We start from the raw sequence: 16460 nt of genomic DNA, 5'->3' as shown, positions 1-16460 counted from the left end.
TTGGGACGCTATGTAAAATATGCATAAAGCAGAATGTGATATTTTTATGAATCCTTTGTGACTCAATTGGAGACGGTACAAGAACAATATATGTAATGCTTTAGCTCTGTTAAAGAATGAGATAAAGGCATTATAAGTTGTAACTAATGGCTTTATTGACATGAACTAATGCTTTATAGATCAGTTATAAGCATGAATATGAAACCCTTAAAGGTGCCTAACCCCCAAGGGCCCAAAGACACTCCAAAAAGAAGCCAAATCAGTACATGAGACTGTAAACATGTGTCAAACACAGTAAATCAGATGTCAACAGATTAAACACACAATGCTCTCACACATTGATTAAAAAAATAATGGAAAATCTCTGCCTGTCGATTCCTCCATAAAGTCAAGTCATAAGGTGCCAAGAGTTTATCACTCTCGAACGAGCCACCAGTTATTTTAGTAAGTCATTAGAAAAGGAAATAATCCATCAGTGGCATTTATAAATGTTTAATAAATAAAGTTCCTAAGTCATTGATATAGAGATCTTACAGTGTCCAGATGTGCAGTGTTAATAAGTTGTTAATGAGCAGATCCAGATGTGGTCCAGAGGAGGTCAAACAGTGCATTGGAGGAGTCTTCATGCTGAACTAAAGAGACAATGACAAGGCAAACAGCCACAACCTGACCACTCGTCTGCAGTCACATCTTAAAGCTTAAATGATGAACTTACTCTTAATGAAGCATTTAGTCACAGTTTATGTTCCCCTCATTAAGTGTGAATTAGAATGCTGCATGTGAAAGTTTGTTAGCGAACTGTTGCTATGAGCACATTAAAAATATGTTTGAGATTATGGTCTGAAATTAAATCAAATGTCTAACTTCACATTAAATAAACGGATGTGCGTCATTTGAGAGTTGCTCTGCAGCCCGCAGGCCGCAGTGCGCTCATCCTGTGCATGAAGTTAATATTAAAGAGTCACTTCAGTTGTATAATCAGCCTTTAACATCTGACATTTCCAGAAAGCAGCTCGAGTCTGTCTGCTTCAGTTTGAGCAGGATGTGTCGCAGGCAGCTGCGTCCCACGCTGATAAAACTCTTGTATTTCACATGAGATGCAAAGTCACTTCCGACCAGTCCGCTCAAAGCGCATCAGCGGCGCTGATCCGCGCAGCTGCCAGAGGAAACGGGCAGAAGCTCGCAATCGTGAATTAATAACTGAGAAGCAGAGCAGGCTGAATGGATGTAGTGTGAGAGAGTTTGCTAAAGATCGCAGATCAGAAACAAACATCTCAACCTGCGACAACAGGAAACGAGAGAAAGAGCGTCAGTGACAGAAGTGAAACCTGCGCCCGTGAAGGTAAAAGCTGCGTTTCTTCTGCTGACTTTATGCGCCACTTTTCTTTGGAAAGACAGTTTGGAGGAATGTGAGGAGGTCTGTTTACTTCAGCTAGAAGCTCCAGAGTTAACACAGTTTATAACTCAGGGTTACACGGTAACCTACACACAGAACATATGTACAAATACTTTCATTTTACAATACAACGAAACTACATATTCAGCTCTGCAGCCTGTATACATGTCTACTTCTCCACATTCACTCAGAAAGTACCAGTTCTGTAACGGCAGCAACAGATAGTGTTTATCTTAACACATGAGTAATAGAGAAAATCTTCTTTTTCTAAATGTTTCAATGTTTTGTGTAGAAATAATATTTAATCAGAATGTCATTTATTTCTCATTTCTTTTATATTACATTTAACTTAAATTTGGTCTTGAACCTGTTGCGGTCTTTGTTAGAGTTTGATTTATATCACGGCTAGACAGAAAATATTGATTTTAAAGCAGTAATAGAGTAATTCCTCTATAGAGGTGGTGGCTGCTAATGTAAAAGAATCCATCTGACAGGGTTTAAGTATCACAGCAGTCTACTGTTTCAAAGGCTTGTCCAGCTTGCCAAAGAAAGACAGTTGTACAAGTTATGAGGAAGCATCCTGTTAATAATCTATTACATAAAAAGCTTAAATGATAAAGGACGCAGGCACAAACCAGTGACTGTCATGGACGTAAGTGTGAAATATTACCAGCCTTAGGCTTTTAAAACAAACATCAGTGAAAAAGTAAACTGTACGTCGTCTTATGCCATCATCTTTGTGACTCTGTAGCTTCCCAACATGTTCCCCGGCTGAGTGTGAAGTGAGGTGATGGAGAGGCCGTCGTCCACGGTGAGGCGGCGAGCCTGGATCAACAGCAGCCGCCAGTGGCTCACTCTGGAGGAGCTGGACCCTGACGGACCGCCGTGCAACGTCCCGTCTGGCTCCATAGCAGACGACGATGTCTTTTCTGACGGTGAGTCCAAACTCGCCCGACACATATGTCCAGTACCTACAGCTCATAACAAAGGATGCACTGAGCGCGAGGACCCTCATGATCAGGAGTAGATTTTAGTGGAAGCAGTGGGAGATTTTGTGCCCAGTTCATAATAACTGTCATTACAAATTTGAAATAAAAGAAACTTGGCTCACTTCTCTTTTCTAGAAACAGCGAAGATACAGTATTAATTCAATGAGAGGTTCCCCTTTTTCACAGTTAGCATTTGTGCATGTTTGCTTCTTAAAAAAAGACAGCGGTAAGACAAAGATCCACTTAATTTAATGAGGATTACTCATAAAGCTAATGTTCTGTGCATGCATGATTTCCACAGGATGCTTCACAGGAAAGATTGAGAACTGGCTCCTGGGTTGTGGGTGAGTCACCTTGCTTTTCGACCTTTTGTTGTTTGCGAGACGATGCTGCTCGAGCTGTAGCAGGCTCTGGAGAACGAGGTGTCAGTCGTTGGAAACTGGTTTAACAAACAGTAAATTGAAAGTGGAAACTCTCTGAGGTCAGGTGTTCCAGGAAGACACTGCGGTGAGGTAGCCACAGCATTGTTTTCGCCACAGTAGCCTGAGATGATGCATTTTTACAGCTCCGTTGGGAAAAAATCTGCTTATTTTAGTTCTTTAAAACCACAGTGTTAGCATGCAGACAGCTTTTTGGTTACCACCGGGATATAGATGGAGACATGTCAACAAGCCTTCCAGTCCCGTTTCACCGCGAAAACACACCACTTGAGACCTTTGACCTTTCCTACATTTTCTGGTGGTTTAGAGTAAAAATTAGAAACTAGAAGGAAATAACAGTTCGTTCTTTCTGTTATGTAACTGACTGATGTAACTGAAAGAGGTCAGCACACACACGGATGCTATTTAATGTCTCTTATTTCATTGAAAAGGAAGCTGCACTGGTACCGCTCAGTGATGCACTGCATGCACCGTGGCAGCATCTGAATGGCTCCTAATGCTAACAAAGCATTCAGTGGAAGGAGTGACGTGCCGGTTTACACATTCTGAGACCTCAACATGAAAATGACCAGCTCGGTTTGGAGGTGTTGACCTTAATGCTAATTTCTACAAGAGGAAGTTGACTTCAGCGGCCTGTTGAGAGCTGATTAGGGAGCAGATCTAAGTGGTTCTAACAAGCGCGTACTGTGGCGAGGCTCTTGTCAAACTTCAGACGAGGCTATCTATGCAAACACAATCACTTAGAAGCATGCAAATGTCGCTGACCGGATATGTGTGTGTGTGCATGTGTGTGTGTGTGTGATTAAGCCTTAAATATTGGGATATATCTCACAGGTCAGAGGCTTGCTCAGAAAACTCCAGTCAGCTGAGTTTCGGTGAGTATGAACTGAAAGGAAGCCTTGTCGTGTCCTGTTTAGCACCATGAGTTGATTTTAATATCTGAGAAACACTTAACATATTTACTGTTTGCATGCATTACATGCAATAGAATAAAAACACCGTTCTCTTCTTTTAAACCCTGCCCACACACACCAGCCGTGGAGGAAGTTTCCAGGACCTTTAGTGAAGCAAAAGTAGCATTACTGCGACAGAAAAATACTCGATTACTGTAAAGTAAAAGTCCTGCATTGACAGTGTAACTTCAAAAGTATGTAAGCATCATCAGCATTTAATGTATCAAAACTAAAAATACTATAATGTTAAAGTAAATTTGAGTATTAAACTACTGTACATTATTGAATTATCAGTAGCATTTTACTGTTTGCATTTAACCTACGACACCATGTGTGGAAAACCCGTTCTGCATGTAAAATCTCACAGTAGATTTAGCCGCCATGTAAATGTAGTGGATTGAAAACTTTTCCCTCTTAACTGTGGCAGAGTAGCACGAAATGGAAATACAAGTACAACCAGTACTTGAGCATACTTATTTTCCAGCACTGCACACCAGTCACACGTACAGGCAAAACAGGATTACAAAAACATTTTCAGTTTATAATTTCAGAAAATCAAGATATAGCGTGCAACTCTTATGTGAAATGACTTAAATCATCGGCTGCACGTCTCTTCCTCAGAGTCTGTGCTGAGAGCCCACCACTTTGATGATGAGCTGAGCCTCGGTGCTGATGGTAAGTGCGCGCACACATGTACACACACACAAACTAACAAAGCAGGAAATGTCCCGGTAGGAAAATGAGGTGTGCATCACGAATGTTCAACAAGCTTGTGCTTTGTTTGTAGCAGTGGTGACAAAGACGCACACACACCGAACCATCTGCGCACATCAACTGTAATGTGTCACACAGATGTCCAGTGTTTTGCAGTATTACTGTACCACTACCAAGAAGGACATTTAAGACTGATGCCTTTAATTAAGTCTTTTGGTACAATCAGATATCAGTACCGTTTCACCCTCTGTGTCAGTCTGGTTTTACTAAACATAACGTGTGACTTCAGATCTGAGATGCATGCCAACGCATTCTTCTTCTGTGTTTCAGCTTCTGTGTTAAATGGGGGAGAGCTTACACCTGAAACTGGGTGAGTAGCAACAGTCATCATCTAGCTGCTGGGACAGCGAGACAACAAGAATCGAGGAATGTTGTGCCGTTGAATGAGTCAATGTTAGCTCATATGAATCCACGATGCTTTCATTGTTATATATTTCACAGTCAGACATATGAGCTGCGCTTCCAATCCAAAATGCACGTTCAGTTTAGCCTCCCCACCCACCACCGCTACCACCACCACACCTGTCTCCAGCCGTGTCTTCACTGATGGTTTCAGATCGCGGTCACACCCTTGCACACTCCTTTCAAATGAGATGGCGCTCATTTCTCATTGACTGTCTGCAAAATGATGCCTTTTTTTTTCAGATTTGAAAGGATATTTGAGAACGTGTGACTCTGAATGTTTCTGAAAACTAAAGCTTAAAAGACTGGACTGTTGTTATTTCCCTCCCTCTCCTCTCTCTGTGCTGACCATGAAGCCTCGCACGGCGTCCTTCCTCCAAAGGTCACAGCAGACTCACCAGCAGGTCAGCGGCGCAACCTCTCTCTTGTGAAGCTTTGTGTTTGCTGACGAGTCTTTAACTGCATTTATACGTCATTAAGATCATGTGACTGTGTGTTTCTGATCCATCATTTTTCACACGTCTCGTCTGCAGCACCCCCCGTCAGGCGTTATGTCTGCCGTCGCTGAACTTGGGCCACAGCATGGCGTCCAGCTGCCTCTCCTCCTCCACCTGTAAAACTACATCAAGGTGAGGCTCCAGTGCCTTTAAAAGCTTTATTTCTGCAGGACTGAAGGCTGACAACCACCTCTCCAAATCAGTTTCCCTCCTTTGTCTTTTTCTGGCTTGATTTCACTTGAATAATATGAGAATTGCAGGATCCACTTTTTCTCAGCTCTTATCTGATACCCAAATTTGAATATCTGCCAATATCAACACTGATACTGATACCAGAGCTCTTTTTTCTTTATTATTATTATCATTATTATTTTTATTATTGACTTTATGTCAAAGGGTGCATGAGGCTGTAATAAACCGCACAGCACTTCTTATCAAAAGAATTTAAATTTAAATATATCCCAAAGCACTTCATTTGAACTGTAGGTTAAATGAGCATCATATCCAAACAATGTTCAATGTTTTTTAAAAACCAAAGTGCACAGCAATGCAGGAGATTTTATACATGAGCTCAAAATTAATAAGAGAATTTCAAAGAGTGCAACGACAAGCTGACAGCTGCTTCGTGCAGTAAAGTTTCAGAGTGAATATTTGAAACGAAAGTTCAAGAACAGTGTGGAGAAACAAATATCTACACTATCAAAAAACCCTTAGTGTCAGTAGACTGTGGAATCTGGATTGATACGTGGATCTGTGACATCAGCCTGATATCCAATGACCTAATTATGTCAGTGTCAGCTCAGTGTCAGCTCTAAATAATATATGCTGTTTTATTCTCTTTAATAGCATTTCATCCCTTTTTGCATCTTTATCTTTTGCTTTCATTTGAATTTATTGGTTTATTGTGTCATTATACTGTAAAGCACTCTGTAACCCTCATCATAAGCATCACACATGCTTGAATACAACTTTCACGTCAAATCAACTGTATTTTTAAAGCCCCAAACATCAGTTCTACCTCAAAGGGCTTCACAAAAATGCTTTGACAGGACAAAAAACTGTATCTCCTCTTTTCCCTTATGTGCACACCAGTGTATCGGAGGTCCTGCAGTTGTGTTCAGAGGATGCAGAGGAGACGCTGTACGAGCTGGGCTTCGGCAGCGATGAGCCACAGGTCACCGTTCGTATCCCCCCTCGGTTCTTCACCTTTCCCTCTATGGCTCAGGGCATCAACTTCCGCCTCTTCCTGGATGCACAGCTACGGCGGATACGAGAGGAAGACCCCAGCCTCTCTCTCGCCAGTAAGACTGTTATTAAAAGACCCTGCTGTCAGTTATCTGTCACGTGAATTACATAAGCTGGGATGTAGCAAATGAGATGCATAGTACTTGTTTTAATTAACATTTTATTCTCTCCACAGGTCGTTTCAGACAAGTGCAAGTGCTCACAGCGATGGCCAACGCTTTCTACTCCCTCTACTCCCACGTGTCCCGCACTCCCCTGCAGAAACTGGCCACACCGGAGTTTTCCTTCTCCTCGTCTCCCGTTGAGAGGATCGAACGCTTCAGGAGCAGCGTCCGCAGCGAGCCGCGCTCTCCGGTGGAGAGGCTGAAGGACACCGTCTCCAAGATGTGCCTCTACACGGGCTCCCCTCGCGGATCAGACTCCACCTCTCCGCAGCCCTCACCCAAGAAAAAGTCCAGCCTCCCTGATGTTGTGGATGTAGTCCTGGAGAGAGTTAAGACTGGGGTGACCAAGAAACTGGATTTGGGGGAATATAACAGGAGTAACTCAGATGTGGATGCGAAAGTGGACACGGATGCTGTTAAATGCTGTGACAGTAGGAAAGAGGAGCAAATACTGCAGACTGCGGCAGAGGCAGACGCCCTTCAAAATACTAATAACATCTGTCATATGGAGATGCAGGGCAGTAAACAAACAGATAATGTGGATGCTGGTGAAAACGCTGTCAAAGCAGCAGACTGTGACAGCAGGAGTCACGGTGTAAGAACATCTCTGGCGTTATCATTATCGGGAGAAACTGTGATAGAAACAGATTGTCACTTTCTTTCATGTCAGCCAGAGCTGAACTCAAAGTGCTCAACTCAAAGTGACACAAGCACCGCTCATCTGAAACCCGCTGCCAAGGTCGCGTACGATCTAATCTGCCCGCAGATAGTGGAGAGCGTACACACGGCACCTTTCTGCACAAGCAGTCCAAAAACAAACTTTTTCCCTCCTATCTGCTCTGAGACAGATCGCTCGTGTCCTGGATCACTTATCCAAACCGCTGTGGCTGAGCCTGAGGAGGACTCACGCACACATGCATCCACATCACTTCCTGTCCCAACCCCCAGTGGTGGCCTCACCCAGTGCTGCATCACTGTCACCGGCTGGGAGGGGGACGACCTGAAGGCACCAGATTCCAGTCACGCTTCAACTGTCCCACCTGCCCAGACAGGCGAGGAGCCATTTGACGAGGGGAATAGCCGTTATCTGAATCCACTGACGAATCAGGGTTACGTCTCCACTAACCTGCAACAGGTTAACTCCTTTGAGCTGGAGGAGGTACACGAGTTACAACTGCATTGCACATGTGTGTGTGTGTGAGTAGTAGTACAGAATAAATTGCAATATTTAAAAGAAAAGTTGAAAAAAGATCTCCAGATAATGTGTGTTTAGTATTTAAATGCACAATATGTAACGTCTAAAAGTGACTAAACATACGTTACTTATTGTGTTGAGTGATTTTGATTGGTCATTCATCAGGCAGGCAGACTGAATGTAATCAGATCAGCCTGAATGAAACAGATCGGAGGCATTAGACTGACCGAACCACTGACACACCATCAGTAAACGGGTTTAAATCTCGTGGTTTAGATTATTTCATAGCATCAAGTGCGCAGTGTGACGCTGATGATGAAACAATGCATTGTCCCGCCCTCATGGTGTGCGCATTGTTGTGATATTGATTCAGAATTATACGACAGTAAAAACAGACATTCAGTATATAATAAACTCTTCATACCTTTTGTCTGCACAGGTGCACAGTGCAGGAGAGGAAGATTTTGGACAAGCAGAAACTACAAGAACAACCACCTCCCTGCTGTCCAAAAAGAGTCAGTACAAAGGTATGGTATGATATAGCATAGTATCGCAGTGTGTATATTCTGCTTATGTGTATTTCTTGCATGACAGCAGGTCATAGGCAGTAGTCACATCTGTCGCTGTGCTACACTGCAGTCATATTTTACAGGAACATGGCTTGTCATAATTGTTTGTGTGGTCGCCAAATTGCCAACCCCGTCCACAACAAAAACAACAAAAGCAGTTCTAAATGTGTGAAGAAAAGGGTGTTGTCTGTCCTCACTGTGGCAGCTGCTGTCACCAGAACGCTGTCGCTCAGCGTTTGCAGAAATGCGCAGAAAGGAAAGACGGACATCAGTCATTAAAAAGTCAAACTGGAGTGGCGCCCCTGCTGGCTTTTTTTTTTCCCTCCAAAGAGTGTTTATTGAGTTTTTTTCTTCTTTTGTAGCCACACAACAATAACAAAGGGCTCAGCACGACATCGGTCTAAACCATCAGCATGAACGCAGTGACAGTTAGAAATATGGAAAGAAAACAACATAGCACACAGTATAGGTGCTTTTTTTTTTTTTTTAGAAATAAACACAAAACCCAAGATATAACAACACAGGCTCAAATGACAAAAGGGCCATGGCAATTACAGTGCTGTAAGAAAGGTAAAAAAGGAGGGTCCGTCATTAGTGGAGGAAAATGCCTGCAACAGTCGAAGCCACTGTGAAACTGGAAGATAAGTTCATCATTATCCTACGCCAGTTTGCTTTAGTGGGAAGTTTGTCATTCATCCATGACACCGAGATATTCGTCCTTGCAGCATATGAAAGGATAGCAGTGCATCTCCATTGACTCGCGAGCAAAGATAGAGGCTTCATATGCAAAGTCACGCCAAATGTTTTTTGCCCTTGCAAAATGTCCATCCAGTGTGCTTGAATTTGAAGCTGGAGGTTCATTTTAGACTTTATGCTACGAGAGATCTGCAAATGATGCAGAGTTTTAGGTGCACCAACGACTTTATGTGTGGGCAAAATGTTTTGGTTAATCTTGAATATTTTACTCTGGGCTCTCACATTGAGGTCAGACATGACGTGTGAGGAACTGAATTATTAAAGTATGTAGAAAAAGATGAATATGTGAGCACACGTGTATGCAGGTCACTGAGCAGGTGTATTTCTCACAGCGAACGTACTGCATGTGCATTGTGTGTCTATTCAGGTCAGCCTGCAGCTGCACCGTGCAGCGGCGCGCCGTTCACGGAGCGGTTGCCTGACTGTGTTTGTCCTTGTGTAGGTGAAGTGGTCCGGGGTGACAGCGTGCAGTCAGACAGCAGCGGCTACGCGGACGAAGAATTCAGCCCCCCGTCAAACGCTCACAGCAGATGAGAGGACAGCCACAGCTCAGTGAAAGCAGCAGTAACAGACTCGGTCACACGAGAAACTTCCAGAGGCTTTACACCGAAGATGCTTTTTTACCCGCCGTGAGAAAAGTTTCTCCCCTTTGCTCACAGTGATGACAGGATATTGGAAATAAATAAATAAAACTGTTCAAAGGTCTTGATGAAATACTGTGTGGAGCATGTTTTATTAGAATGGATGAGAGCAAGTAGTGATGACAACAGTTTAAAAAAATGTTTTATTTGGAAAAAAAAAAAGTCAGTATCACATGGAGCTTATGTTGTACTTCATCGTTTTTCTACAACTGGACATTTTGTTCTCAAGTCTGAAATGTTGAGTTCGAGCCACTGTTCAACCCTGATCCACAAAAGTCTGGACGCTGTTTAAAACATAGATAAAAACAGAATTAAACAGTTTTACAACAGTTTCATGAAGTCTTCCTGAGCCCGTGTAGTCATCTATCAGGATGCCCCTTTAATACCCAACCATGATGCTATCACCTGTTACCAATGAGCCTGTTCACCTGTGCAATGATCCAAACAGGTGCTTTTAAAGCATTCCACGACTTTCCCAGTCTTTAGTTGCTCCTGTCCCAACTTGTCTGAACAGAATAAGCAAATATTTACAAAAATCAATGTAGCTGATGAGGTAAAACATTAAATATATTGTCTTTGTACTGCTTTCAATTGAGCATATGTCAAAAAGGATTAGCAAACGATCTCACTCTGATTTTATTGTTTAAAATTTTACACAGCGTCCCGACTTTTTGCAATCTGGTTTGTATCAGCCCACAAACAAACACATGAAAGTGGATGGCGAAGGATCCGCATGGCGAGAAAAAACGAGTAGCTGGAGAATATAATCTTGAAAATCACCATCGTTAGTTTTCAAAGATCAATACAGGAATCAGAAAATAATCAGAGGGGTATAAATTAAAAATGAAAAGAGCACAACATCTGAAAGTCAGAGGTTTGAGGAGGTTTCAGTGATTATGATGAGAACAATTCGTGTTACTTTGTCCTCTTTCATCCTGATCATAATCTTCTTTGTTTTCCACCAAAACTGATTCATAGAGCTCCTCGTGCAAAAGCTGCGATAATTCCACTTAACAAAGCTGTTTGCACATTGAGGAGTAAACCAAGAAGAGCCAAGAAGTGACTTTAAATTTAGCTGTGATGTTGTATTTTTAATTGTCTTCATATTAAAAAGATAAACGGGGGGGGGGGGCGGGGGGGCGGGGGACATCACAACAAAAGCCACATTTTCAATACAAACTCATCTGAAAACAGGGCAGTCTTTAAAATAATCATCCTCTGATTCAGCAGAGTCCTTTTCTCTCCACGTTTCTGCACGTGGCTGAAATATTTTTTCTTACGTTCATCCATGTGAACGAGGATTAAATGAATGTCGTTCCAAAAGCCTAATTTCTCCAAACCCCTTTGACCTTTTTGTTGCACCACAATTTGTCTGCAGCTATTTGAGCTCACTGTAAGAGCACCATTTATACTTTAGATATACACTACACTTTAGATTTTAGGGAAACACGCTGCTGCGTATGGATGCCGAGCAAAGAAAAACTGAAAACACTGAAAAGAGTCATTAAAATAATGTGCGACAAATATCAAGGCGAGGGGTACGTTTCAGTTATTTGGCAACTAAATCTTCATTGACAACAACAGGGAATCGACGTGACCGAAAAAAGCTCCGAGGGTTCATTTGGGGGACAGAAAAAGTCTCCAAATTTGAGGTAATTCACGTTATTTGAACTCATCACAAAAGCGACTCCTTCGTCCGAAAAGGAAATCTAAGTTGGCGTTGCGTCGTGGTGAGTTCGAGTCTGTTAGGAGGCGGATGACGTCACTTCCCTCCCGCCATGATTTTGAGGTACTGCAGTGCATTGTGGGCTGCGTTGGCTCGGGCGGCGTCTATGCTGGGAGCAAAGCCGTGGCACACCGTGATTGGCTGTGTGGACAGCTCCACTAGACACTGGCACAGGCCGCTCAGGCTTCGCTCCTCTGAAACAGGAGGACAAGAACGTTAAAAGACATCCTTCTGACGTGTCTCACCGTCCACTCCGGTATATTCCAGCAGCATGTCACTGGCAGATATTATCTCCATTATAAATCTAATGAGGGACAGTTATGACCCTTCTTCACGATCACTCTTATCATAAACGTGTCACCATTTCTACGCATTAAGTAACCAGATAGCAGCTATACTGTACTTCAGTTATGATCTTATTCTCTATATTTGAACATTTAACGCTCTTAAATGAAGTATTTAAGATTATTTTCAGAGAAATTAACACATTTATTGGCATTTGATTAATATTTTCTGCAAAAGGTTAAAGAATTACAGTTATCCATCACAAGTTTTAACTGTACAAAAGAGAAAAACTAGCAGCCCGAAGAGTCAGTACCCATCAAATATTTGGTATTGTTCCTCAGCAACATCCAGCACAAATAACACAAATCAAGAACTTCGTTACTGTGTGCAACACATAAGCCTGTCAGCTTAAAGTTCTGGTCCATCGGTGAAGTGCTGTCCACAGTTAACAGCACAAAACCGTGTAAACAAGCAGCTGTGTGCAACTTCCTCCATAGAGTATCTGATGACAGTAATAGAAACCACACAGCACGCCATTTGTTTGTGGTGTGCTGACATCAAAACACACAGATGCTGCCGTGGGGGCTCGTGCAGAGGGTGTAAACAAGATGCGAAAGTGGTACGAGACGTCCACACCAAACAAAAATCTGCACCCCAGTGAGGTTTGTCATACGCACAGCGCAGGATCAACTCATTCATTACGTTTCTACGCTCGTGCACGAAGCGCAGCTCACTGTGCAGGCAGCCATGATGTCCTCTCACTCCACATTTTAACCTTTCAGCGTTCAAGTGCTGCTGTCTGTGAACTCACCCAGGTCGAGGTAACTGACGTCAAAGCGCTGCTCGGCGGACAGGTCGCTCAACAGAGAGCAGAAGTTGGAGTCAGAGGGCATGCCCAGAGGGTGGCTGCGGAGCTGGAGGATCTTCTCTCCGGCAGAGTTACGCAGAGAGTCCCACGTGCAGCTGAAGCCTTTACTTTTGCCCGACTCAGCTCTGCTGCCCATGTGCTGTGTGTGCGGCGGAGATGAAGTTCATTAATTAAACATCATTATCTGCCAGCAAGATTTATGAGCGAGAAACGGCGTAATGGAAATTCAGCTCGGCTTATATCATCCTGCATTACATCTGAAGGACAAACAAGGCGAAATGACAAAGATTAAACATTATGAAATGCAAATAAAGCATTTGCATGATATCAAGGGAGCATAATTCAGTCCTTGGGTTTTAGTTACATATGCAGTGTTGTGCATCCTTTCCTGTAATGTCCAGGATAACTCAACATGCAGGATCGTCATCGGCTAGCGAGCAGATAAAAGTTTTTTGTGTTGTGTTTTCTGTTGTCTCACCATGGTGAACGTGTCGTCTTCTGTGTCAGCGTCGTTGCTGGTCCGTAGGTCCACCGGGACGTCGTGTATACGCGATAACATCTTAGCTGCTGCGTTTCTCTTGGCTAGCTTCTTGGAGGTTCCACTTCCTGGAGAGAAAGAGGAGACAGAGTAATGCTGAGCAATGTTGCACAAGATATGACCACTGACTGATAACGAGTCTGACTTTGTGATATTCATTTCAGCTAATAGCTCGATATCTGCTCTAATTGTGCTAGCCTGATCTTTAGCCTGTTAAGGAAACTGCAAGTAACTTTCATTGCACTGCAACAGTGCAAAAATGCACGAACGAAACATTACGCATTTTACCGATTTCGACAAATCTCTCGACTCTGCAGGTCATGGTGAACTCTTTGCGGTGTGCTGGACCAGACTCCTGGGTGACGGTGTACTCTGGCAAACGCCAACCTTTCTGCACCACCAATTCCTGGCAGAGAACAACACAAATTAACACTTATACAAAACAATGGTGAGCAGCTGTAAACTGTACAGATGGTGTCAATAACGCAATCCTGGGAGGGACTGACTGGACAATGACATTTATTAGTAGACAAACGGTCTCTTTGTTTATTCACCTGCAGCGCTCCTACAGGGTTACATTCAGACTGCTGAGAACTGCCTGAGGTCTTCATCTCTGACTGGGAGCTGTGCCGAAGATGAGATAAACACAAAAGAGGAAGTAATGAAACCACACAGACCTCGATCTCAAAGTCATTCTGTGCTTTGACAGGCTGACATTAGCTGATGCTGGCCACAGGTTTTTTTTTTTTTTTCCAATGTGTCTGTCTATGTATCGCTTCAACTGTTAGAGCCACTGTACAGAAATGAAAAAAAAAAAAACAAATAGGAAACGGACCCGTCTCCATCAGCAGACACGTCAACCCCAATAAACCCGTCGACTCCAACACCAACTCCGGCGGGTCCTCCAAGGCCTCCCTTGAGCATCTTCAGAGCAGCCTCGGCTGCTTTGTGCTTGGCTGCCTTCTTGCTGGGCCCTTGGCCGGTGCAGCTGATCTCTCCGACGGAGACGCGGAACGTGAAGTTGGGCTGGTGGGCCTGTCCCTCGGCCTTCAGCAGGTCGTACACTGGGGTCTTGCCTATCCGCGTTCCATACTCCTGCAGCAGACTGATGGGCGTCTTTCCGGGATTCACAGCCAGCATTTGCTCAATACTAAGCAAAAGAAAAACCCGGCATGAGAAGATCTGCTGAGCAACTGTTGATTCATTTACAAACACCTTTGGAAAACTGGGTTATTCTTTTCTTTCAAGAAACAGTTTATAGGTCTTTGCACCGGATGAGCCTGATTAAAGGCTCACTCCAGCCAAATTACAAAAGGTTGCAATATCCAATCCACCACCGAAATACAAAACAACGCAGCTTGAAATTGTATTAATGGTGCTCACAACCTTAAATTAAACCTTAAAAATGAAAAAAAATGACACCAACTTCAAAAACATTGTGATAGAAACACTAGACCAGAGGAAGCCAAAGCCTGCAGTTCGACAGGTGTTTCTATTATTTTGTACACCCCATTTAAATCAATGAGGGTGGGCTAAATAATAGAAACACTTCCCTATGTTACCTTTAGTGTTAAGAGTAAATTATAATCAGAACAGCTTAGTGCTCGGAGTTTGTGCTTCTCTGCAGGAGCTGTGTACATTATTTACAGAGTGTCACAAAGTGCTTTGTCAATAAAGTTTATTCTACTTGCTGTAACTTCTCCTACAGATGCCCCAATAGCAGCTGTGGGTCCAGAGGTACCGCCAGATGATCAGTAAATGCACAGTTAACAGCAAGTGGAACAAACAGCATAGAAAATTATTCAGCTGATTCAATTAATGACCAAAATGTGTCACACAGACCGAGATTGAAGTTCACTCAATGACAGTAAACTAAGGCTGGCACCTGAGCATCTGTCTCTCGCTCCTGGCACCTTATTCAGAAGCTATGAGTAAAGTTAACACAACCGCAATGTCGGTGTTTTAGCCAGAGTTGTAAAATCGGAATCAGTAGTTTTGTTGTGGCTACTACCCAAAAAACCCCCCACGAATAAAAGGATCTAGGTTAATGATCAGCCTGGCTCCCCCGTTAGCCCCCGTGCTACACTAGCTTAGCCTCCGTGCAGCTTCACCTGGAGCACCCGGAGTTTCTCTTCCAGCTGTCCGATGCTGTCTCGTCGTTCATTCCCTATTTCACGCAGACAGAGCCGATCGGTTTCGGATGTTTAATCCCCACACCACAACAGACACTTGCTTTCATTTGCCGGTATTTTGCCAGACAGATAATGAGGCAACAACATGTGAAGAGCAGAACGAAGCCCCCCCCCCTTTCACTTCTTCTTCATTGAGTATTTACGGTAGCGGACATCCTCCATGTCGCATTACTGCCACCTTCTGGTTTTAAGGGGAGATACTACAGCGTTTACCTGCAGCCCTCCCGGTCCACTCAGCATTGATAACAGTCGTGCTAAGTGGGTTGATGATGTGGAATTCAGAAAGACAGCATCAATACTTCCACAATCTAATCGTGATCGCACTAAAGTTACATATATGTGTTTCAGTGACGCAAAGTCAGCTCCCCATTCCACTCCTGCCGGACATCTCATAATATTTATCTTTTTTTTATTTATTTATTTATTTACATTTATTAACTACATATCTAGTGCGGTGCCTCCTTTCGCTCGGCAGCCAAGTTCTTTTAGAGCACAGATATGACGTAACAGATACCCCGCGAAACTCGAATTCCCATTGGTCGGTAGATGCTTTGGGTTGGTTAATTTTGTGCACCGGAAAGCACCGATGAAGGGTTTTCAAAACACCGTTTGGACCTCGTGCGAGGCAAAATGTGCAGCGTCTCTTGGACGGTGGCTTCATCACATCCACAGAAACAGGTGAACAGTCACATTAATGGAGACTTTCATTTGCAGTGGTGGGCAAATGCAACGTTTCCACGGTCACAATGTAAAAAATACTTCATGAAAAGTAAAAGCCGTCCATTTAAAATGATCATAAAGTACAACTCAGTGAAGTTGTAATGGGTGTA

General features: G+C 43.3%; 3 protein-coding genes across 3 annotated transcripts in view; 1 reads left to right on the top strand and 2 right to left on the bottom strand.

Moving 5' to 3' along the window:
- prr13 (proline rich 13) overlaps nucleotides 1–16460 on the bottom strand; it is a 147369-nt gene that overhangs the window by 26017 nt on the left and 104892 nt on the right. The window lies entirely within an intron of this gene.
- tespa1 (thymocyte expressed, positive selection associated 1) lies at nucleotides 822–10059 on the top strand. Its single transcript, XM_070994142.1, has 12 exons — nucleotides 822–1342; nucleotides 2148–2331; nucleotides 2687–2729; nucleotides 3660–3700; nucleotides 4400–4471; nucleotides 4823–4862; nucleotides 5311–5358; nucleotides 5488–5583; nucleotides 6544–6752; nucleotides 6872–8019; nucleotides 8495–8582; nucleotides 9748–10059. The coding sequence occupies exons 2-12, from the start codon at nucleotides 2187–2189 to the stop codon at nucleotides 9912–9914; spliced, it is 2097 nt and encodes a 698-aa protein (XP_070850243.1). The 5' UTR covers nucleotides 822–1342; nucleotides 2148–2186; the 3' UTR covers nucleotides 9915–10059.
- tarbp2 (TAR (HIV) RNA binding protein 2) lies at nucleotides 10088–15790 on the bottom strand. Its single transcript, XM_070959500.1, has 7 exons — nucleotides 15550–15790; nucleotides 14274–14588; nucleotides 13993–14062; nucleotides 13727–13844; nucleotides 13379–13506; nucleotides 12844–13039; nucleotides 10088–11941 (listed from the first exon to the last, which is right to left on the bottom strand). The coding sequence occupies exons 1-7, from the start codon at nucleotides 15600–15602 to the stop codon at nucleotides 11784–11786; spliced, it is 1038 nt and encodes a 345-aa protein (XP_070815601.1). The 5' UTR covers nucleotides 15603–15790; the 3' UTR covers nucleotides 10088–11783.

The sequence above is a fragment of the Chaetodon trifascialis genome, chromosome 3, assembly GCF_039877785.1.
Source record: "Chaetodon trifascialis isolate fChaTrf1 chromosome 3, fChaTrf1.hap1, whole genome shotgun sequence".
NCBI lineage: Eukaryota > Metazoa > Chordata > Actinopteri > Chaetodontiformes > Chaetodontidae > Chaetodon > Chaetodon trifascialis.
The sequence above is the reverse complement of the archived record's forward strand: the minus strand, read 5'-3'. Positions and strand labels throughout refer to the sequence as shown.

Excerpts from the sequence above, each read along its gene's own strand:
- tarbp2 (XM_070959500.1), bottom strand. The coding sequence starts at position 15,602 with ATGAACGACGAGACAGCATCGGACAGCTGGAAGAGAAACTCCGGGTGC. Across the intron at positions 14,063-14,273 it reads GTGTCTGCTGATGGAGACGG|CTCCCAGTCAGAGATGAAGA; the intron begins GTCCGTTTCCTA and ends TCTTCGGCACAG. Across the intron at positions 13,845-13,992 it reads ACCCTGTAGGAGCGCTGCAG|GAATTGGTGGTGCAGAAAGG; the intron begins GTGAATAAACAA and ends GTTCTCTGCCAG.
- tespa1 (XM_070994142.1), top strand. The coding sequence starts at position 2,187 with ATGGAGAGGCCGTCGTCCACGGTGAGGCGGCGAGCCTGGATCAACAGC. Across the intron at positions 2,730-3,659 it reads AACTGGCTCCTGGGTTGTGG|GTCAGAGGCTTGCTCAGAAA; the intron begins GTGAGTCACCTT and ends TATATCTCACAG. Across the intron at positions 6,753-6,871 it reads CCCCAGCCTCTCTCTCGCCA|GTCGTTTCAGACAAGTGCAA; the intron begins GTAAGACTGTTA and ends TTCTCTCCACAG.